The 24,755-nt window shown below is 41.8% G+C and overlaps 1 protein-coding gene across 5 annotated transcripts in view; it reads right to left on the bottom strand.

The window, feature by feature from the left end:
- The window catches only part of TRMT61A (tRNA methyltransferase 61A), a 35,691-nt gene extending 14,269 nt beyond the window's left edge, over positions 1-21,422 (bottom strand). For all 5 annotated transcript variants that reach the window (XR_012628977.1, XR_012628979.1, XR_012628978.1 and 2 more), the window contains exons 1-3: positions 21,354-21,422; positions 18,259-18,623; positions 8,511-8,777 (exon numbers count right to left, since the gene is read on the bottom strand). Coding sequence is in view for 2 of the 5 variants with exons in the window: in XM_074868894.1 (XP_074724995.1) it covers positions 8,511-8,777; positions 18,259-18,589 (598 nt within the window). In the remaining 3 variants the exon portion in view is untranslated. The remainder of the gene's footprint in view (positions 1-8,510; positions 8,778-18,258; positions 18,624-21,353) is intronic.
- Positions 21,423-24,755: the final 3,333 nt, after the last annotated feature.

Below are 24,755 nucleotides of genomic sequence, written 5' to 3'. Positions count from 1 at the left end.
CCCTACAACTTTCTGCATGCTACAGTTACCTTAAAAGCTGAGAACAGAATGATTCAGGTTTACTCTGAAAAGCCACAGTCAAATCAGATCAAAGAATTGTAAGGACACTGTCTGCCATAAAGCCAGGGCATGTACTTTCACCCAGGACACAGTGTCCCACAAGGCAACTGCCCTTCCTGAAAAGCTTTTGTGCTGGGGGAAGGAACACTGGGCAATGCAGCTTCAGCTATTGTTTTACTTATTACAATTACATGAAAACGCTTGCTGACCTGATTTGCATTCCTTCCCAGCTCTCTCCCAGGCTCATCCAGTCAAGCCTTCCAACACCAGTTGTCTAAGTAGTTAAAGTGAGAGCAAAGCATCCTGCTAAAAATAGAGGCTATGCTGGGACTACGTGAAGCCTGCTTTATCTCAAACTCCCCTTTTTTTTTCCTTTTTCGTTTCTAAAGTCACATCTCTAAAAAAAGAAAGCGTCAGGCCTGCAAGCGTCACTGTAGCACTCTAGTTACTGTGCAGCAACTATGTGCTGGGTACTGACTGGGGAAGAACACTTTCCATGACTGTTAATCTACCATACACTAAGTAGGATTTAATTTTAGTCCTGAAATAAAGTCTCCACAGCCAGGGGTTCTTATGCATCTTCAGAACAAAGTACCCTGGACAAGTAATTCCCTGGAGTGACAATTAAAAAACAAATCTAATAATCACCTGCAAAATTAATGCTGGTATGTGTCATTATTAATCAACTCTGTTGATGCCGATTTAATTGCAGACCCAGTCCACTAGCTCCCATGAAATTAGATTTATATGTTCATCAGGACGGCCAGGGCTACCCAAATGAGTCTGAACCAGACAGCTAATCTCTTCTGGCCAAAGCAGTACACACTTCTACCATGTCTGTAGATGTAATAGAGAAAAGCTCAGAAGGAATTTCTGTTACATAATTAGAAAGTTACTATGATGCACATATGTTATAAAGAAAGATGTTATATTCTTACTGTGTAGGGAATTGAACAAATGTCTAACTTAGTTAAATGTCAGTTCACAATAACTCTTTGTCTGCAAAGCAAGAATTTGCAGAGAGACCAGAGACTTACTACTATTTCATTCAGGCTTTTTGGTTTTGGTGTTTTATGTTGCAATAAAAAAGGGAAATATATTTACATTTACAGTAAGCCTGTTCTTATTTATTCTGACTACAAGGGTTTCAAGATATGTTTAGGCTTTCGAATTCACATGCTCTAGTTTTACAGTCAGAAACTAAGAAGCCTGCACACAGCTGTTGCCATACAAGCTGCAGAGCCGCCTACGGTTCTTGTCAAGCCTTCAATTAAAGGCAGAGCACCCTTCATTTTGCCTCGGGATGGTCAGCTGAGCACAGCACGTCAACACCAAACTTGGTGATGACTTATCAGACTGCCTCCTTGCAAAACGGACTGCTTGGGGAAGTAGGGTCACAGAAAATAGGCTTTCAAGCTGCTCGGTAGGGAAGAAAACTCTTGCTTGCATTAGCTAATATCCAGAAGGGAAGTGCAAAAAATAACGCTACTTTACTTACTGCCCTGCTGGAAGCTTCTCAGGTATGAAGAGTGAGAAAACAGCATAACAGCTGGTATTCCATATAACTGAGAGCATCCAGTGGGTTTTAGTAGTTCTGCCAGTTTCATGCTTTCCCCTTCATACCTGTTGTTATGGTTATTATTATACAGCCCTCCCAAATATATGTACCTACAAATAGCTTAGAAGCAAACCCACTAAGCATCTGTCTTCATGGATCCTAACAAGTGGGAAAGGGGTCTCCTCTGCTTTTTCCTGTACACGCCATTGGGTAGGCTGGATTTGACTTGCAGGCTGGACTTGTTTGTTTAAGTAGATATTAAGAGAAGGCTGGAAAGCTACAATTAGCAGAAAGTTGGAAGGCAAAAATGAAATTGCAGTTCCAGACTGCAAGAGGCTGTCTAAAATAGAAAGATTTGGGAAGCTTCAATTGCCATGGTGTGTTTAGACCAGCAAAAAATGTGGACTCTGAGCAACAGAAAACCAGCACTCAGAAGGACAGGCTCATCTGTTCTAGGAGCAGAGACGCTGTCATCTTCAACAGACCAGATGCTTCTGAATTCTCCACACCGTGGGCTGCCCTCTGTACCCTCACAGGATTACCAGCTAGGCAACACCCTTTCTGTCACAATCACCAAACAGATATAAATCTAGATTTCAGCATTCACAATTCTCAAATTCTCCAAGAGCCCTCTTGTCCTTTAGACATCGAGAGGCATTTAGGGCTTAAAGGACTTGAATATGCATTGCTTTGTCTTGCCATGCCAAGGATTCCTTAGTGAATGAAGAAAAGAAACGTACTCCCTCCCTCTCTGCTTGCTGGGGCACACTGCTCTGTCTGTGGATCTCAAAGGCAAGGACTAGACTAGAGAGCAGTGAAAACAATGGAACAGAAACTTTTTAGTACAAACTGAGTTTATGTTCTTTCAGAGTTCTCCTTTTAGGAAAGCTACCATTCCTAAATTTGGTTAATGAGATCTGTGTGTCATCATAAATTGATATAGTAATTATCTGAGATTAATCCTGTTCACATTGGGAAGCTGTGTGAGCTTTTTGATCTGAAGAGCTGTCTAAAAATGTGTTTATTCATGTATAATGCATCTGACAAGTGCTACAGTTGAGAAAGAGAGAATAATGAGACTGTATGAAAGACTTAAATATTTTTCTACCTTCAATTTTACAGGGAGTGAGTTAGTTTGAAACATTTAACGGAGAGGTTAAATCTCCCGAACCCGTAGGCTAGAACAAGCCCACACAGTCCTGGCAGTCATTGTAATCAGCAATAGGGTCGAGAGGATATGAAAACTGAAGTACAATTCAGACTGGAATGATTAGAGAAGAGAGCTTAAGGGAAGGGGGAAATAAAAGATAAGATTTGCATTCACATAGCACTGTACATTTTAACAGACAGTATCTAATTAGTCATCAAGGGACACTCCCTTGCACCTTTACAAGAGGTCAGTGTCTTGAAAGGTACTCCTCCTTCAAGAGCAGTCCCTGGTACGTTCCTGTGCAACTCCAACAAACAATTTTGTTTCTGGTTTGTCTGACCAAGGACTAACACCTCTACCAGTTCTATTTAGCTAATACCTGCATTAGGTTTTGAGTATGGAAAATCTGGCAGTGCTACCCAATTGCCAAGAACTCCAGTGCACGCTTATGATACAGAAAATGTGTCCAAGTTATATGCTTTCACTTCTGTAGGTTATAGTATGTGTCACAAGGGCTCTAACAGGTTTTTTCATCATTCCAATATTATTCAGAAGATGCAAAAAGAACATATGTAGTGCAGCACCAATAAGTTCCAGGGAAAAGGGCCTGTAATTTTAGAAATGATTCTGTGATGTAAAGAATACAACACAGCATTTTTATCTCTGGTAAAAGAACACAGCTCTGGGTTTTGGGACTTCAGTGCACTGTTGTAACTGGAGGATTACGTTACAAAGACCTCATGGAAGAACAAAATCACACAGGCGTTTTCATTATGTAGGGGCGAGGCAGGAGAGTCACTGAGCAGCATCACTGTGGCATTTACTCTGTGCTAGTAGGACACTAAAAATATTGCCTCTGTAAAAGGGGACAGAACGTCCTTTAAGTGAGTGTGCTCGTGGGCGATTTGATGCAGCTTCCCTGACAAGTGAAATTAGAGGATTCGGCTGTTGGAAGACATTAAAGGATGTTTCTTGATTCAGAAAAGAAAATTTTCTCCAAATCACTTGCCAGCTCATTAATAGGAGCCTGATGTGATTTTCTGCAAATGTGACCTTAACGTCTACGTTTGTAGGTGCATCCTTCAAAAAGGAATCTATTCCTGCTCACTATTACTGGCTGGCAAAAGCATGCAACAAAGAAATTAAAAAATCAGTTGGCTCCAAATTGGGGAAGAAACCCTAACAACTTCCTTTAAGGATCCTTTCATCCCAAACTACTTCCTACAAACTGTGTAAAGGCCAACAGCTTTGGCCGGCATTCCACAGCATGGATTACCATGCAGGAATCCTTCTGCTTGACTCTTGACATGTGAGAGAATCACTTTTACTTCAGCCAAGGCCCATCATGTGCACCTGACCTATCAAGCCCCGACAGACTGGAGCTAGGTTAATGCCCTCCAATGAGATATAACTACTGGGGCTGGCTCAGCAAACAGCTGCTGTTTGATGAAGCTGCTTTGGGGGTTAGCACCCGGTCCTAGATCCTAGCAGGGCAGCTTTGCACTAGACCAGATGGCCCCTCAATGTTGAGAGGATGCACTTCAATTTAAAGTTATTTTGTGGATCTTTAACCTCACCTTGAGTTAACTCTCCTTCAAATCAAAGCAGGTACTACACCAGCAAAGGCTGGTGCTGACATTTTAGCAAGCACTTATTACTTCATCCATGTATTCCAAAACAATCTCCTGGGAACATGAGAAGCGTTGATACCGACTTGAGTGCCACCTGCCTGGGTGGAGGACAACAGCATGCTAGACTGTCAGGCTCCAGGTCCTGCCCTAACACCTTCTCCGTGTGTTCTTGAGGTAGCCCAAGCCCAAACAACATCAGCCTTGATGTCACTGCCCTCTTCTCAGTGTGATTCAGCCTGGGGTTCTCCCTGCCCAGATACCACAGGGGTGAGACTTGTGACCAGGGATTTCAGCTGCTATTCAAAGCTACACCTGGGTGGTTTAAAAACGGGACCATGAATAACCTCTGGGGCTCAAGAAAAATAGCCAGTGAGACTTTCTACATGGACATGGTATTCCCTGAAAGCTCAGGGGAGGAGGGAGGCAAGCCCAAGTGAAAACTGAAACTAGCTAAACCAGGCAATGCCTTACCTGCACTACAGGCTACTGGGAGGATGAGGAATTATTTATTCTCTTATACATCATCTGTAATAACCAAACCTGGCAGGTTAGAACAACAATCAATGGCTATGCTAAGGGGAAAAAAATGCAAACAAGACCTGTTTTAAGTCTACTGTGTACAAACAAAACAAATATAAGACTTTGGAAATGAAAACTAACTACTATGACAAAGAGCAGAGTACTGCTGAAGGGCTTCTGTGATGGCAGGAAATGCAGAGGCCCAAAGAGGGAGATGTTCAGAGGGAACTTGCCCTGCAGAGTTTTGGGGGGAGACCTGACAGCACCATGTTACCTGATTCAGGTGATATCTCAAGGATCACAATTTGACCAACTCATAATTTAGGGGCTTTATGTCACTCAAGAGGGAGTAACAAGTCTGAATCTAAGAGTAAAATCTTTAAAAGAAAGAAGGGAAATAAAAGCGGGGTGGTTTTAATAATTTTGTGACTCAGACTGTTAATTTAAACACCTCCGAGGACAGATTTATAATGCAAGAGGCCAATCCAACCTAATACATGGCTGTATTTTTCCATCTCCCTACCTGAAAATTTAAAATCTGTATGAAAATTATTGTACAAATGGGTTTCTGCCTCATCTTCCACAGCCTTGGAAGAAATAGACAATATTTATAAGAGTAGAGTAGGTGGGTACAGAATTATATTCAAAACACTACAGTATTCAGCTGTGAGATGACTGTGAGTCAAAAGTTTCAGGGCATTTAAGAACTGTGGAATATTGAGGATATTTTTGCTACCTCACATTTTTTTCATTTTCTTTGGTTTTTAAAATTTAGCCTGAAGGGGTTAACAGGAATTTTGCGAAACCCACCAAGGTCAGGTATTGGGAACAGCAGCTATGACTATAGAAAAGCATTAATCAGCAGATGCTGCAAAAGAAAAACAGTGCAGATCTGGAAATGAAAGCAAGTTCTGCAGTGCAGCAGTGCCCGAGAGATATTACAAGCAGCATTTCTGCTGAAAGTGTGACTTGTAAAATCAGCACAGAGGGATGCAGCTGAGATGCAAGCTTGAACGTCAGCAGAGCACATCAGAGAACAAGAACCTTCTAGTCACAAACCTACTGTGCCATTTTATTCTTTTAGCTCTTCAGAGGTTGGCAGTGCTTTAAGTAGGAGGCCAAGCTACTGTAAGTAGTGTATTTACAGCATACTGCAAGGCATAATGTGAGTGATAAATGTACTCTGTAAAGAGGATCATTAACACTCAGCCTACTAGGAGCTGCAACTATTCAGGATCTTGAGCTTAAGTAGGAGAGAAAACACTGATTTGATAAGGTTTTGTTAAGGTTAAGAACTCTCTCTTACAAGCTGTCTCAGCTCAACACTCTATAATGAATACTGTGGTTTTAAAAAGGAGGCTAGATGATGCTGTATATTGCTTAGCTCCGATTCCATTCAAAGTACCTTAAGACTTTAGGGAATAAATTACCACTATCGGGCAGTACAGCTGCGATTTCTGCATGGCACATCACAATAAAACCCACAGTGTGAATGGTTCAAATGTGACCCTGTCCAGATGTGAGAGAGAGGGTGTGGAGGGAGGAGTGGAACGACTCATTTTCTCCAATGATGCTTTATCACTATACTAACTCTTGGAAAGGCGGTGAACAACAGCCGTATGTGCACAAACTGTTCTTACTGCAGAAGAGCTTTAACTATTTGAAAACAAAACAAAGGAGCACTATAAAATTATCTGCCTGCAGTCACAGGAAAGTAACTGCCTGCAGGAAAGCAGTTACAGATACTCTTCTATCATATTTTAGATTTTACAGCAGTAAAAAAAAAAAAAACACAACAAAACTACCCACATGATTTGGAATAAAACAGAAATGTGTGTAAGTTTGTACTTATTACTACTGCAATCAATTATATTTTATATGAAAACCAGCTTTTGTTTATATGCAAAATAGCAAAATTAAAAAAATGCCCCCGGCTCACTCAGGTACTATGAAACGCAGAAGATGAGCCTTAGACCAATACCAGATCTCAGACACTGGTGGCTGTTTGCAGCAAAAACTGCAGCAACTGCATCTTTGCCTTTTGCCTGGTATATAAAGTGCAGGATGTCACTTCACAAACACAAAAATGTGGGATTTTAAAGTATTATTTGTATTGCCTAAGCTGATGTAACCTTGTGGCATAGCACAGAAAAGTACAGCCAGATAGTACAGCCAGTCTGGGACTATAATACCTTTTCTAGGATTTCAAATGCTGGAGTGAGACAAGGATTCAAAACTTGGAACTGTTCAAGCAGCTCTGCTTAGTATTCTAAACATGCACCACTTAAATAATTCAAATTGGACTGCGCAATGCAGCGCCTTCTGAGCTGGGAAGTCAGCTGAGTGTTGTGCTCACTAGATTAGATAATTTGAGCATGGGAAGGGCATCGTACAGAGCAGTGAAAATTATTTTTTTCCCAGGACACACTAGAAAGCAGCTACAAATTGAGCTGTAACCCTTGCAGCTACAGAGTGCTAACAAGTCTATTTATTCACTTTTTAAAGAAAGTGTGTGTTACATCGGTATCAGAAGCTTTCTAGAAAATTTTCAGCAGCAGCTGAGGTAGCCTAACATCTGGGTCATTCCTGACTCAGCAAGGTAATGCACAGTTGGTGATCTTTAACAAAAAGCTTAAATCCTGTGATTTCAAGAAGACCTAGCAATTCAGTTAAAGTCAGGCCTGTGATTATGTATTTTAACAAAGTACCGGGCCTTGGCACATAATCAAGTTTTACTAAACTTATGTCCCAGCATGGGCACTGTTCAGCACTCCATGCTTTCTTGATTAGAAAAGTCAGTTTTGTAGATGAAAGTGATCTGGCACAAGTTAGTTCAGATCCACACTAGTATTGTTACACTAGTGTAACATTAATTAGGGGAAAACTTATTCTAGGATAAAAGAATGATTTATTCACTGAATCTCATTTTTCAATAGGGAAAAGATTTATAATAAACTGACAAAATCCATCCAATACCTCAACAGCAGTTCTCACTTGCTGTCACAATCCCGGAATAACTGGCATAAGCCAGAACAGCCTTTATGTTCCATTCCCACTGCAACCAATGGCAAACTTCTCATTAGCTCCAACAGCAGAGATTTAAGGCAGAAATTGGCAAGTGTATTTAAGTATAACCACAGTTTCTTTAGCATTACTGATGGGGTGCTCTGTTAAATAGGTCCAAATCTGCAATGATTGATGTGAAGTGCATCTGAACACCTTTTATACAAACACCTTTCCACTGAATTGCCAAAGAAATTTGCTTTCAGCATTTATTGTTACCACCGCTTCCCACACACCTCAGATCTAGCAAAATGCACTTGACAAAGGTTTAAAGGGCTTTTTATAAACTGCCCATGCTAATTGTAGCAGCTAGCACAGGCCTGTAGGAAAAAGTTCTTCCCCTTTCAAATCTTCCACTGTAAATTGAAGACCTCTTTTGAAGGTTTTTCAGCCTTAGAAATGCCTAGAGACTTTGACATTTGAGAATAGGGATCACACAATGGAAGTGAGCAGATCTAGTGTATAGCTCAAAGGCAGAAATGTGTGCATGCACAGTACTTCCTGAACAGAAAGAGGTAAGTGCAGTTACCTTCAGCTTTTAACGCTGACTTTGCATGTCCTATGGCTTCCCACGGAGATGGAATATCTAGGAACACTGCATCTGCAATGTTTGAGACACCAAACCCATTTTTGCAGACATCCTGGTTGGTCACGGTGACCAGATGTTCCACCCCGTGCTCTCGAAACTCCTCCCTGGCCTTCTCGGCTCTCTGTTGGTGGAACTCCACCGTGTACAGGTGCCCTGTAGGAGCCACTGTCCTGATGAGAGCATGGGAGAGGGATCCGCTGCCCGTACCTAGAAAAGACAAACAACTCATAAAGTGCCTTTGGACAGTGCTAAACTTTAGAACAAAGGTCTTCTCCATTAGTCCTCCTGCTTGAACACTTACTCAAAACCCAGATGAACAGAAACCATCGGTTAAACTACTGAAAGAGAACAGTCCTTCCTTCACAAGGTGAGGGGGACTAAATGACCAAGGAAACAGTCTTCCGGGTCCTCAAAGCACTAGTCAAAAATCTGGCAAACTCGGGACCTGTCCTCTCTCCCTGGAGTAGGAAAATAATGGCAAGGGTCAGCTATAGCTCTAACAAGTGCCACAAGAGAACATGAGGAAGTAAACGTGACAGAAAAATATCAGGGACCAGAGAGTTTTTTTCAAAGTGCCGGACTCTTCTAGGGTAAAAAGAGATGAAGGCAAATTTTAACGTATTTTCAAAACCTTGTATTTCATTAAAACAAAGAAGAGATGTTGGCAAGGGTCCGTGCTTGAAAATCTTATTGATATCCATGCAAACAAATGGCCTTCAGGATATGGAGGCCGTTTTGGCCAGGCCTCTTAAGAGACACTGGCCATCCTCAGCTCCCACTGACATTATCCAAAACTAAGGCCTCTGGGCTCCTTGCAGTCACACTGACCAAAGGACCTGCCTCCGCAGGTGACTTACATACGTACACGCCTACACAATCCTAACAAAGTTTAATGAGATCCATCACATACCTGAAATTGTATGCAAGTACAATTACCATGTACAGCCAAGAACTAACTGGTTTTTTTCCTTGTTTTAGCTGGATAATTTAGGAAACTTATTTTAAATGATCCATTGGCATATTAAATAGATGAATGACTAATAACCAACGTTTTCACTGAAGAAAACACCCATATACCAATTCACATTGCAAATTACTCACTCAAGTGGCATTTAACAGAATAATCCCCCCAAACTCAAAACCCCACAGCAACCCCAAATTATCTGTGTTTATTGATTTATAATTCTGTACTTGGAACACATTTCTCCTGTAGAAAGAAAATCTGTTTCTAGCTATCTTCAATGACTGTTTAGGCTAAATTTCAGCCTGAAGCAAGTTCTTTCAACTAACATAAATCTTTAAAAACTCATAAAGGACAGAACCTGAAGTACAGCAGTGGTGGAAAAGCTCAGAAACTAGTAGAAAGGAAATTAATTAGGGGACACAGGGGCTGGTACAGCTGCTTAATTGGAGCAATACTTTTCATAATCGTACAGGAAGTCAGAGTTTACTGACGGATCCAAGGTTCTTGCCCTCTAGTCACGGAAGGAGAGAAACATTGTTGTGGCACTGTATTTAATCCGACAGCTCTGAAAGGGGAGACCTTCAGACTGTAAACAGAGCTCAGGGCCCATGTTTGCCACCGGATCAGCACTGCTCCTCTGCTTCCCTCTAAGGGTTGCACCCTCCCCCCTGCTTTAATGATTGGGGCAGATTAGATGGGGAGGAGGATCTGCAGATTTTAGCACTGGCCTCAGAGTGGTCCAAGGGAAGAGAGAAACTGTGATACACACATTTATTTGAAGTGAAAATCCATGCATTCATGCCAAGTATTAAAATAAAGCAAACAAAAGGCAAAAAACACTTACACGTCCACACATGAAAAACTATCTGGTCATGGCGCCTGTAGGCTCTAAACATCAACATAAACTTCTCCCTGGTCAAAAGGAGTAAGGGTAGCACAGTAGCTATGTGGTTGTAAAAACTCAGTGAGGTATGTGCATAGCAAAGAAATAGCATTTCACTGATGGTTTGGGTTTTTTTAATGACAAGAGCAGGGAACTATTGTTCACAGGATGCTAAAATGACTGAAATTCTGCCTTTACATTTCATGCCAGAAGGCAAGATTGCACAACTGAGAACTTTTGCAAACTGACGGAATTTAATTATTTTACCTCTCAAATGGGTAATGCTGCACAATTTCTGCATCTTTTTCTGCTAATCTAAAGCAGTGAACAGAAGGCCTGTCAGCACAGCTGGGCTGTAAGCAGAAGAGAGAGGCAGCTTGTGCATGTATCCAGTTTCCTTGTTCATATTCTTTTACATTTTTAATCACTTTCCTTTTAAATCTGCTCTTAAAAACACCACAGAACATACTGTTTGCCTCCTTCCTAGGAAAACCCATTAAGATTTTTTGGCTTCTTTTCCAGTACTCGTTTTTTATTCACAAACACTCCAAGCCAAACCCTGAACTAAAACCAGGATGCTGGAAGTCACCACTTGCAGGCGTATTGCAGACTGAGCTTTTGTTAAACAAGGTTACCAGGAATTATTTATTGTTGTCTGGCCACCACAAACATGAGAATAATACATATGTATCACATTTTCGCATATCAAATTCTATCACACTAACATCATTAATGAGAGTACTTCTGAAGATGCTGCCTGCTTTCTCTGTGACAACACTTTCAAAACTGCAGGAAACAAAGAACAAGACGGTTATGAATCACACACCATTGCAAAATCTCTCCTTGAAGAGATGACAGATTCTGAACCCAGTCCCATGAAATGATGATGACCCTCAACTCTCATGTGCCTGATAGTTCAGCACGCTTGATGTGATTCATTAGGAATATGAGGGTCTGGCAGTTCAGCATGAGTCCATACACAACACAGTCCCTGAAGCCCAATCAGCACCATCTACAGAAGGCAGGGGTTCAACACAACGTTTCTTTGATGTTATAGAAGGGGAAATGAATGTTTATATTCACCTTCTCTGCTGCAAATCTGCAACATTCAACATTTGAGTCCTCCCGCCACCTTCTCAATTTCTGTTCAATTTCTTTGTCCTTACTTCAAAATCACTACTGAAAAAAGCGGTGTTCAGCAAAATATGACTCAAAGAGTCTTAGGCACCAGTTTGGAATAAGTTCTAGACAGGTTCAGATTTCCTTGGGAAATGAAAGGCCTCTGGGCCTTTCATGTATCCTTAGCATGATACAGAATCAGTCGGGAAAGCGGCAAAACACAAGTAGCACTACTGAAGACATGAACTAGAATGCTACCAAACCTGAGATATCATAGCTGAATTACCTGTATACAAATGAACCAATAAACTGAATGCTCAAAAATTAGTATTTCGTATCAGAAGAGGCAAGTTAAGAACTGGATGGACTTCAATAGATTTTCAGTCTCATATAGGTGAGGTGAAATTCCTGATTTGACCTAGAAAGCAGGGGGTAAGGCAACTTCTGGAACAAATACAGCTTATCATTTTTACACCAGGATGCTTGCCCTTCTGACAGCTTGCACTATAAATAGCCTTAGAAACCGTTAGCTCTCTACCACAGGACAATGCCCATTTAACTACAGCGTATTAATCATGAATGGAGTCTATAGAAGAAAGGTAAAACGATAATTCAAACTGCACTGAAGACGGTATTAACACCACAGCTGCTGTTTTAGAACTCACTTAGGTGAGCGCTTAGGTCATTGCTAATGCCTTTGGAAAATATGATGCTCTTTTACATTGACTATTCTGTGATCTTAAACATCTTAGTCAAAAAAGCAGACATCTGCACTGCAGGCATTTAATGACACCACAGGGTCCCTAATATGCCAAACTCAAAGCTTAAAATCTGAGGAGGCACCGTGCAGGGGATCAGCATGTAGACTAGGAAAGTGGTCCATCTCAGTCCAAAGGCATGAATTAGGATCCTGTGTTAAAACCACATGAGTTAGGTGGCTAATGGCCCTGCAGACCAATGTAGTACACTCCGTTCTTCTCTGATACATTTAAGCTTAGGGGAGTGTTGCTGCCCAAGGTATGTTTCTGACAATGAAAACACTTCAGTTTTAGAAGGATTTCAATCCTAACAAGTGGACACCTAGATGAAACACTCTAGCTCAGCACCCACCAATACTTCCTCCTGATTTGTAGACAAGAAAGTACTGATCAGATGAACTCCCTGATCATTCCCCTGACCTCAGATCTGTTCTGCTTACTCTTTGCTTACTCAAGTGACAGGTTTTCCACAGAGAAGCCTCTGCACACCTCAGCCATCTTGAGACAATGTCCACGTTAAGATCATTGCTCACCTTTTCAAAGCTGCAGTAGACAACATCTGAGCTGTTCAAAAATAACAGCTGCTATTTCAACACAGTATAGATACACATCAGAACACTGTCAACAGGAACATGAGTGTTACCACAGGATCTAGCAGAGCACTTGACTGATAACTAAGAGAGTACGTTTTGACACTGTTTTCTGTTTAGTCTGCTTTTCTTATTGCAAAGGATATTTGTCTAACCTCCTGGAATCCCACCCATCCTATAAACATAAGAGACCTGTTTCACTACATTTCCTCATCACAGGCTATCGCTTGGCTTGTCTTCCCTAAAAATTTCTCATCAGGGGTACTTCTTTTTAAAAAAGGAACTACAAATTGTGAGTTAGGACTTCTAGATGTTTACAGCAGTGCATAAGCAAATGCATTTTGGAATAAAGCTTGAAGAAGCTTTTAAGTGCGTACATAGGTTCATATTGCTTGAAAAGAGGAAAGTATGCAGATTATTACTTAATACTGGGTCAATACAATATCTAGTAACATTTTAATAGAACTGAAGTTTCTGCTGCAAAATTTGGCTAGCTAAGATATTCTAAAATGAGTAAATACAACAAAACAATGACATTGTTGCTGTATTTGTCTCCTAGTTACACCACTTAGACCTAGCAAATAGTAAGATAGGTCATGAGTCAACCATGAGAACGGAAGGAACCTCAAAACCAAGGGAAAAATAATCTTTAGACAGAGCTAACAACTCCACAGCTAATATCTGTCAAGAAACACCGAACAGAGAAAGATTGCTCAATGTACATGGCAAGTTTATATAACAGGAGAATCATTAATAATTTTTAGCAAATATATGAAGAGATATTAAGCATCTGATAGAAACTAACCCAAAGATCTTACTGTGAAGATAGTCGAGGGCACAAACCACAGTGGCAGAGGTGAGACACAGGAAAAGCAGGGACAGAGAGAGGGAGGAGCAGGAGGGAAAGAGTTTCAAGGAGATGAGCTGGCAGCTGAAAGAGGAAACAGCAAATCAAGAAGTTCCCTTCACAGAAGATTTGCTCTTTCTCCTGCCTATCTGTTGAGGACACCATGCTTAACAGGCATTTCAGGCAGCAGACTGGAGGTCAAAGAGAGCCACTGCTCACTGACCAGACTGAGGAGTGAGGGGAAGGATAGCAGGGAAGTTTTCAAGGCTGGCACTGCCAGTGAAAGGAATGGGAATGTGAAAACTGAGAAGAATTTTTCCTTAGAGATTCAAGAGTCAGAGTTCTTTAGGGAGGGATCTTCTGCAAATGGACATAATATTGTTAAGTTCAGAGCTGCATGAGAAATGCGCATGGTGGTCAAGTGAAATGATAAGATGAAAGTGAGTCCAGAAAAGTCTGGAAACAAACACTTTAGGGTATGAACAGCATTCCTCATCAGCTGCAGGTCAGCCATAAGTCTGAATACATTACAGTGATGACTCATGTGGCCACAGTTTTGGTTCAGTTCTTTGGTACGTCAAGAGAATACTATACTCTCTGATATTTGTACCGATGAGGCCTTTCCTATACTTCAAAAGGTGCTATACAAGAATTGGGTTTTCAAATTCTCCTCTCACTCTAACCTCAACGGCTGCTAAGAGGTAGATAAGAGACACATTATAAAACATACTTAATTAGTGAGGTAGATAAGAGACACATTATAAAACATACTTAATTAGTATGAGCATGTTCAAAAATCAAATTAATGGTCTGTACTTTACACTAAAGGTAAAGCTGCAAACAGTTTACATATATTTATGCCACAAAAATTGCAAAGACAGGAGCAGTATTTGTCAAAAAGTCTATAAACACTTCATAACAGTCATAAGCATACAGGTGACTTGCTGGGACTCCACAATAAACTATTAATCATTTATTGAGTATCCATTAATCATTAAGTCCTCATTAATTTTTTATGAGTGTACTCTTAACAAAATCTATACCCAGGCTGTGAGTTTGAAAATTTCATAATTGTTTTTGAGAAGCTCTAATGTAAGGTTGACCAGCAGCTCTCATTACTCCTCCACAGAGGAACCATGAGAACCCAGAATACTGTTCTCAGTCTTCAGAAATCCTGTCTGTGGGCTCAGAAACCCATTGTTGTTGGCAATGAACATGGTTTAGCAATTTTTAATTTGGGATTTAGCTGAAGGGAAACGAAAAATCCAATTAACATTTTTGCTCATGTGAGTCTGATTTTGTTGAATGCTGAAGGATCACCAGGATGGTGGTTAGAATACTTTTGACTAAATTACATTTTGTCTAAATACAATGCACCAATCAAAGCCAAAATATTTCTGAGATTTATCAGATTAAATGAGGTTTCACAGTGCTGTACTGCATTCCCTGAGTAATTTAGAGGGTTAGGACAGACGCTTGTTCAGGTCTCACCCTGAAGAGAGGACAGCAAAAAAGCCTCAATATGTGGGGAAATAAAAAAAAAAAATTCCATACACTTTTGTTTTGAAAAAGTATCTGAAAGGTTTCATATTGGTTCTAATGTGGTGTAAAAATAAATGCAAAAACCTCAAAATCTGTTGTCAAATGGAGTTGTTATACTACAGGCAGCTGTAATCACTGTACTGAAAAAAGCCTTGCCTGGGAAGATGACATCAAGATCAGTTTTGGAGAGTGTGGTGACGTAAAAAAAAAAAAGATTCAGAGTTACCTGACAAGAACTAAACCTTGCACACTACCAGCCCACCAACAGCAGGTACTTTAGCAGTTTTTTTAAGTACCCTTTAATTCTGGAAAGATCGGGCTGTTAAAGACTGGATTGGAGTGGGGAATTCCTCAGATCAGGGACCAACAACTTCAAGGGATCTTAGCTCTAGCAACGGTACTAACAGTTTTTAAACCTCAACATACTTTTATAAATTAGAAATGAGCAGAAGACAGGAAAAGGATTATATTCCTACACCTCCATCATGAAACATCAGGCAGATGCCGAGTTCCCTCATAGCCTCAATAGAGTATGGTTGGATTATTTTAATTATGCATGCACTGCTGACAAGCTTGCTCTTTATGTATTTATTAGAGATGATTAAAAATGGCAAAAACTGTATTAATATGTTTATATCATTTATGAAAAATCACGACTAATCAATTTAAACTGCATAATTCAAGTGATACAAAATTAAGCCTTCTGGTTATTCTACTGAATTTTTCTAATCCCACACAAAAGGTCATTTACGCTCATATTCACAGCATTACAACATGACACAGAGGGTATTTCATCTTACTTTATTGATTCTTTCTTCATAGAGTTGTGGAGACTAATCCACAATTCTGCTTGCTTCCACTGGGTAAATGCAGGGCACTCTTTCATGGTCTCATTAGTAAGACAAGTGGAAAAGAGCCTGGCTCGTTTACAATACCTGCTTTGCTAGTCCATAAGCAACTATATATATCAGTTCAATTTTAAATAATAAAAAAGACAGACCTCCATGATAATTAATGCTCAAATACACTTAAACCAAGCACCAGCAAGAAGCAGACTCAAATATCATTACTAGACCAGATTTCCTGTCTTGTTTCTATTAATTGCCATTGGGCTGATTCTGTCTAGGCCACACAAGGTTAATCTAGAACTAATGATTTCGGATCACTGAATACTGTCTCATTTAGGATGGCACCAAAGTAGGTTACATCATCACACTGGAGGCTTTTTAATTCACATCACCACTTCTGGCCAGTTGCAAGCAAATTTGCAGTTAAGATCTCTTGCTTCAAGGTTAACCAGATGAATTTGAGGCAATACTCTTTCCTTCTTTCTTCATGAACAGTGAATCTTTCAAGCTGTACAAGCAAAACTATAGCAGCAAAACTGTTCACTTTTCCTGGAAAGCTGAAGTTATAATACTTTGACAGCATAGGCATTTAAATAAACCTGGGCACATTTTCCCATTAGCAAAAGGATTGTTTGTGGTTATGACTTTTGACTCAAAATTTTGGGGAATCTGGGTAGGTTACCTCATCAAGTGTTTCTATTTCTTAGCTGTTTAGATAAATGAGCTTTTAAACATTTTCCCCCTCTCTAGGTACCTTTGACGTTACTGAAAGCGTTTTATGTGCAGCTCTGTACTTCAACATTTGCCTGTTCCAAGTGAGGCAAGACATGGAGCAATTCCAATCTCCCCCTCCCTGAATAATTGGTTGTGTTTATTTTTCCCATCCTGTCTAAACAAAGCAAGGCGGGGAAGAGGTGAAGAGCTGCCCAATGAACAATACTACTACTTCCCATGACAACCCTAAAAATGCCCAATCGTCCTACAAACCAAACTGTAAACTCATAGGACCCAACCATTTTAACAGTACCAGAGGTTTCTGCATATGGCTTTGCCTATTTCAAGGGCTGCTATACAGCAACCAGCTCCATATACCACCTGTTTCTTAATGGGTGCAACTGGATGCAGAGATAAGTGGTATTTCAGTTGTGTTGTAAAGTGGTCATTATGCCTGAAAAGCTGGCCAAAATTATGCTTGGGTGGGAACAGGAAATGCTAAATCCAAGAAAACGCAGTGCAGCACAATCCCATCATCCTGATCCTTTGCCATATCTATGCTTGAGAGAGAAATGCATGAAACTGCTTCATAAAAACACTGAAAGGAAACAGCCAGAAAAAACAAGGACAAACTACCTCAGTTCACATTTTCCATACTGCAGAGATGCACTCAAATCAAGCAAGCCTCATACTGCCTGCAGTAATAAAGCCATGAAAGCATTAACTGTATTTAACCAGGAAAATATCTATTAACAGAAAATTTCACTCCTTATTTGCAAATTAAACAAAATCATGGAAGCTGTAATAAATTAAACCAAGTTTAGAAACAAAATACAGCCCTGTGATGAACACATCATCCATTGTATTATACAGCTACAGTGACTTTGCATGCAGTTGCAGTGGTACAAGTGGATCACACTTTGAGAAGAGAAAGATGAAATATATGTACTTACATGGTATCACATTATATAAATATGCCAATTTATTTCCCTTATTAGTCCAACACCCTATCATCAGGGTCTCTTTCACTGGGTTATCTCAACTATGTTTTCTGAAACTGCAAATTCAAAGCCTGAATTTTGATTCAAATCACGCATTTAAAAATATTTTTGAAGTACTTAACAACAGTTTTAGAAAAGGCAAAGAAAAATGTTTATGTTTACTCTAAGAAGATGAATTAATCAAACACATACTCAAAGGTATACCCATACATGAGCCCAGCATACTAAGGTAACATCACTTGCTGAAGAAACAGCAGCTGGTAACACGTGCATATGAAATAGAATTACTCAATGTGTAGGTTGGGAAAATTATATCACAATGGAAAAAAAAGGCTTTTTGCAAAATGTAAAGATAAGCCTGTTTTTTCATGGAAGTGTTGGTGTTAGTTCTTAATAAAGGATTTCAGTGTATTAATTATTACCTGATTCGCATACTATGGAGCCTGGCTTCAGTTCTAACATCATGGTGATTATAGAGATGTCAGTGGAATACAGAATCTGCGTTCTGTGCGGAAGATTCATGGTCCACAGTTCTGGAGTTGGATGAAGAATAAACACCCATCCTCCTTTACTGCAGGTCACTTTGGAGCCATACTTCTTGCCTATGAGGTCTGTGGAATGCCTGATGACCCCGTACTTAGTCTGAGTTACGGTGCCATGCTGGACTTTCACAGGAAACATGGATTCATGCCCCAAGAACACAATAGCTGTGTCCCCATCCTTTATTGTATCTCCATATTCAACAAAACTCATTGTGACAGTCTTGTGGTTGGCTGATGGTTGTCACCTAGAAAAGAATAAGCATGTCAAGAGAGTTTTGCAGGATCACAATGGAGCTGAAACTACAGACATAAACCCAAGTAATTTTATTTTCCCCAACACAGAACAAAACCACACTGTGCAAATAAGATGTTAGCAAGAGAACTCCATGAAGTTCAGGGGCCTCCCCCACGCTGCACTCTTGATCCAATTAAAATCAATGGAAAGATCCCACAGATTTGAATGTAACCAGTGTTTTTCCCATTTTATGGTGCATTTTAAAGAAAATTTAGCAAATACATTATAATTTACTCAGCCTGCTCCACAATACTACTGAGAAACTTGCATGTTAGTATCAATTTCAGTACTCTGTTCTATTCCAGTTCACAAGCTCTCAGAGTATGTTGTTAAGCAGTAACTTTTATTTCCATCTGCTGGGTTATTCCTTGGTGATTTACAACATACTTGCCTGGATATCAATCCCTAGTTATTAGAATAGGCCACAAACAAAAGTTTACATGAAAGTTTTCCAAATGAAGGTTTAGAGGTAGGATAAAGGTAGTATCTGCATTAATTTACTCATGAATTTGACTAGCTACAAGGAAAAAACAATACTGCGGCCTTTAATTTGCCATTGGAGGTGCAGAGTAATTGTCTGGGAAGTGACCTGTGCTGCAACTAAATGTAAACAACCATTTGCAAGCTAATGCAAGCAGTTTTATCACTTTAGCCCCATGATCTCAGAGCTGTTTAGAGAATTACAATTAAATTTTGTTGTCTTTGAGAAGACAATCTAGAAATTATAAGGCAGCTTACAATGAAACCTAGCTTTGCCTTTCAGATAAGGCAGCTAACGACCTAAGATGCAGGTTGATCAGTTCATGGAAGGAATTGTTTAATGGTGATCCAAAAGTTAGCAATTAAACCTATGACAGAAGGCTTTGAAAGTCAGATTTCTGGTATTTCTTCCACGAGATAACTAAAAGCAGTGCTACTTAATAGTTTCAAAATTATGATTTTATTCCAGTGCTTCTGTAATAGCTTGGTCCTACTTCATCGTTTTCATGAAAAACTTTAAGTTCTCAAATTCTAGTCTGTTTTTGTTGTCCAAAACTCATTGTAGTTCAATTTGCTGTTAAGCAGCTAGATTTATAATTCTTCCACTGCAGTCATTGAGACTGATAAACAGGTGTGCTTGTGGCTAAAACTTCCAAAGCTTATGACATGCTTATTGCATAAGGTATTCAGATGCCAAAGCAGAATAGGCCTCTCTGAACATATGGTGAAATAGTAAGAAGGGCATCCCATGAATTCAGAAATGTATACAGACTGGACTTTGTGCAATAGTACAAAAGTTTAACCCCATTTTATATCTTGCACTTTCTGATTATATTCATGTCTTAGTCCTTCATGACACTTGTAGTTCTCATTCTAGATGCTATTAATGCAAGGTAGTTTTCGGCTCTTAGAACAGTACCATTTGAAAGAAGCTCGACTGTAATCCATTTCTTTCACAGTATTTAGACTGTAGTTACACCCATGTGCAAAAGCAACATTTCTGCAGCATGTCTGCGGGGACACAGGGAGAATTATTCTCCCTTTGATTACACAAACTGAGTTCCAGTTTCTTTGCCTTCGAGCTGCTACACTTACCACAACTAATTGTCACAACAGTGTATGCTGACATCCCAAGTGACAGATCTCTCGGGCTCAGATCTCACCTGGCACATTATATTCACACACTTGGGGTGAATTTGGGGTCTGTGAGGAGTTTTGGTAGTTTCTTTGTCTCCCCTTATGGCAAGGAGCACAGTGATCTACAAGCGCTCATTTTCATTCATTTTCAGTCATTTTCCATTCCCCACCAAGGCAGGGCCTCGTGGACTGTTGTCACCTCTGTCTCCTTTGCTCTCTGGGTAGCATACAGATGCTTTGGTACATTATTACTTTTGCCACACTGTGCTGTGGAGTGGGAGTGGAATGGAAGATGAGGCAGTGGCTTGTGGCAAGGGATTAGGGCGTTTCTACGGGCTTGCCTCAACTCTGTATTTCCCATGACTGCAGCGACCTAAACTCCATGACCCAAGCGACCCCTCACAGCCTCACAAATTAAACCACTAAAATGATTCTGTGTTCCCTTCAACCAAAACCCAGATACACCTCTCCCTCTCCTGACCAGCTCCACCACAGACCTGGCAGGCTGCCTCTTCCCCCTCGGAGAAGCCTTGCTGCTTGGCACTGCAGAGGGGGAACCTCCCGACGAGGAGGAGGAGGAGGAGGAGGCAGGCATAACCCTCTCGCCTCCTGGGCAGCGCAGGCCCCCGGTAACGTGGAAGCTGGTGAATCCGCTACCTGGCCACCCGTCAGCCGGCGGGGCCCCCGCCCTCCCCGAGGGCCCCTCAGCGACAGCCCGGTCCCCCTGCCCTCAGGCCAGTAACGCCGTTCCCGCCCCCCGGGAGCGCACGAGCCCGTGGCAGCGGACCCCGTAACGTAATGGCTGCTCCGGAGCCGCGTGCAGGTTTGACTGATTTAATTCAGTATTTGCTGAGGAGGGGTTAAAAGCACAGCCCAAGCTGGGAAGGGGAGAGAGCGGGGTCAGAGGAGGGATTAGCCTGCAAGAGAGCGGCATTAACCCGTGACGGGCCCGGGCGGCGGCTCCGCAGGGAGCGGGAGCACCCTCGCCCTAGGTCCCGCGCCGCTCCGCAGGGCCTCGCGCCCCCCAGCAGTTACCAGCTCTCCCCGTCCCCACAGCCGTTACCTTCCGGGGCTGAGCCCCGCCAGCAGGCCCGGCCCGGCTCTCCTTACACGCGGTGCCCGCCCAGCGCCTCCTTCCACCCCGGTCGCAGGCTGCTGACGCTCCCGCCTCCCCGCCGCCTCCGCCCTCGTCAGCCCTGCCTGGAGCGGGGACTCGCCGGTGCCGGTGCCCGGCGCCGTCAGCCCCGACTGCCGCCGCCCGGCCCCTCGGCCCCCACTGCCCGCAGCCCGATCGAGCGGCCCGTCCCCTCAGCGCTCCTTGCGGGGTCCCTGAGGAGGGGGGACGGTCACCGACCGCCCTCAGCTGCCCTCCGGGCACCCCTCGCCGAGCCGGCCGGGGTTGGTTGGAGGGGTGGCGGTCCCAGCCGGCTGTGGGGCCGTGAGGGCGCTAAGGGGCAGCAGCCATTCACTGCGCCTCTTGGTGAAAGTTGAGGGGACCCAACGGGCGGCACGTTGCTGTGAAGGGCCATGAGGGTCACCAGTGAACCCAGTGGGAACTCATGTTTGTCACCCATCAGGTGTGTGTTTGGGGAGCCTTGAGGGCTGCCGCCAGCAGGGGGGAAGCCCCTTCCCCAGGGAATGGTTCTGCCTTTGCCGTTGGTGGACCCGGGCCTCACCTCCAGTTCCCCAGGCAGGTGGCTTCCAGAAAGCTCTGCCAGCCCTCCCCCGGGGCTGCCAGCTCGGGGGAAAGGCAGCTCAAGGCCAACCAAGCTCTTCACACGGGTTTCGTAAGGCTGTAGGAGAAACCACAATGTGGGCTCAGAAGCAAGCAGCAGAATCACTATCTAAACCCCAAATAGCACAGTACTAACTCCTACTTCTGTCTCGTGTTTAGGATTGAAGTGATGTGGAGAGCCCTGCGTGCCCCAGTGGTATGGGGGATGTAGTCAGGAGGCAAGGAGGAGCAAAGGAGGAGAGTATCGCCTCATCTTCTGCTTGCAACAAGCCCAGGCCACCTGGCATGGGAGGGGTATGGGCATAGCAGAGAACATGTGAATCACACTGGACGTGCAGGTAACGTTCCCAGCTAAATCAGATAACGCCCTGTATGGTGCTGTCTTCACCAGTAACCTCTAATGCATGGTAGTGGAGAAAAAGTCATCCTTCCACATTCAAGAACACATTAACGGAGAGCTGTTCAGATGACAATTTGTGATTTTTTTTAATGAATGTGATTCCATCAAGTATAAGGGAAATTTTGCCCATTACCTTCAGTGAGAACATATTTTTTGTTGTGCTGTTGACCTGCCCATATCATAATTGCAGTAGTCTTTGTTATTTAGTTATGAAACTCTCCTCCATCTAATCTAAACATAATGTATGCAGTTTCAGAGGTTTCTTAAACTGCGAACTCCTACTCAGCTGTTTTTCTGACTGGCAATCATGGCTCTACTGTGCCTTTATATTTGCAACTACCCTGGGGTTTTTTCTGTCAATTTTAGTGTCATTGGTCATATTTGTCATTGTTTATGTTCTTATGCCCTTTCTTTCCCATGATGAACTGCTGTTCAGATCGCTGTGGGCCTCACTGTATGCCAGATCAAGACACTCAGCAACATCTAGTTTCCACAGGCACTCAGCTCACTGGAAACAATCAGTAATTTTCAACAGACTGCCTGAGCAGCGTGAAAAAATACACCAAGGATAATAACTAGGCAAATATATTTTAAGTGATAAATGGAAAGAGAAGTTTCATTTGAGAAAGCAGATGCATCTATAACCAATTTCTTTAATCTACTGATAATGAGTGTTATGTTTAATTTTCAAGTGCTGTTCAGTTGTCAATTAAGAATTGGAAACAATTCAGTTGTTTGTAGCAAACCACATTCTCTTGCTCTTTCCTAATTTGGAATATTCTAGATTTTCCAGAAGATGTTTATCCTTCAGTTCTTCAGGTTCATCTTACGTTCACACGAGTAATTTCAGAAGACACATTCGCTAGCTAACACCCATCTCTTCTTGCAGTTGTACACTGCACAACGTTTATAATTAAGCCTCTTAGGAAGTTAGCTGCATGGCCCATGATTAACTTCCCTTGATTCTTCATTGTTAAAGCTCAGTGCAGAGATCTCTGGAGTAATCACCCCACCTTTCCATCCTGAGCTGCAGAACAGCAATGTACTGTGTAAGTCAGTGTGCACTGAGAGATCATCCCAGCACAGAAGGTAAGTACTGGTGTCTTTCTCACAGTCTAACAGGCCATACAGGCTTATCCAAAGAAAGTATTCTCTCAGCAGATGAGCTAGATAAAATGGTTGATCAGAGTCTGTTGACATATGGCCCAGCATCTATAATTAAGTCACTAGGGAAGCTGGTATGGGGTGCTGTAACAAAGGTAGGATCCAATTTACACACAGCTTTCAGCAAATCTTAAAATGCTTTCTGAATAAAACCCAGTGAGGTAATAGCCACTTCTGACTTACTGCATGCTAGAAATTTGTCAAATAGTGGTGAGGAAAAGGGGGTAGAGGGTGCACTGTTTATTAAACACATAAATTGGATATATTTTGGTGGTTTTGCACCTGTGACTCTCTTTCCACGTCCTCTTTTCAGTCAAAAGTGAGGAAGAGGTGTGTGTTTGTGTCGGAAGTGCTATAATGAACAGCACATTGAGACTACTACCAGCTTATAATAATGACTGGTATTCCCTGTTCTGCAAGACTGGAAAGGAAAGGGCATGTCCAATGAATAGAAATGGATCCTTGGATTTTGGTTCTTGAGGTGACCTCAACTCCACGAATCTGCAGAACAATTATAGTACAGAACAGTTGATTGCTTCTCTGTTTGTGTAGCAATAGATTATGGAATAAGACAAAAGGAACCTTCAGTACCTAACCCTGATAGGCTTTTTTTTGTGAAGAAAAACACCACCAAAATACGGTGTAATGTAAGAAAATGGCCTTAGTTTTATTTCTATTGTTCTAAATTAAAAAAAAAACAACACCCACCAAGTGTTTTACATTAAAAAAATCCACAATCAGAACTGTGTTTGCAACTGAAGTCATCCAGCAACATTGCATTTATTTTGAGGACTCCGGGTATGATTTTACACTTACATTCATCTAACGCTTGGTTGGCGATGGCATTATTTGCAATTTACACAATTCTGAGGCATGAGCGTTGTGTGAAACTAGTAAAACATAGGGGAAGATTTTGGGAGGTTAAAAAGGCAGAGGAGACCTAGAGAGAGGATTTGTTCTTTGATCCGGGAGGTAGGAGACCAGACTAGCACAGATGCTGAGCCCTTGGCTTCTGCTGGAGATCTGTATACTCAGCATCTCGGTCTATCGGACCTGGAATAGCTGGGAAATCTGGATGGCAGCCAAACACAACACATTTTTATTTGAAGCAGTCTATTTTTCTTATTTTGTAATGATTTCCTCTATATGTATATTATTTTTTTTAA

Source organism: Strix uralensis, chromosome 4, assembly GCF_047716275.1.
Source record: "Strix uralensis isolate ZFMK-TIS-50842 chromosome 4, bStrUra1, whole genome shotgun sequence".
In the NCBI taxonomy this organism is placed as follows: Eukaryota; Metazoa; Chordata; class Aves; order Strigiformes; family Strigidae; genus Strix; species Strix uralensis.
Note: the sequence above shows the minus strand (reverse complement) of the source record. Positions and strands in the feature narration are given on the sequence as shown.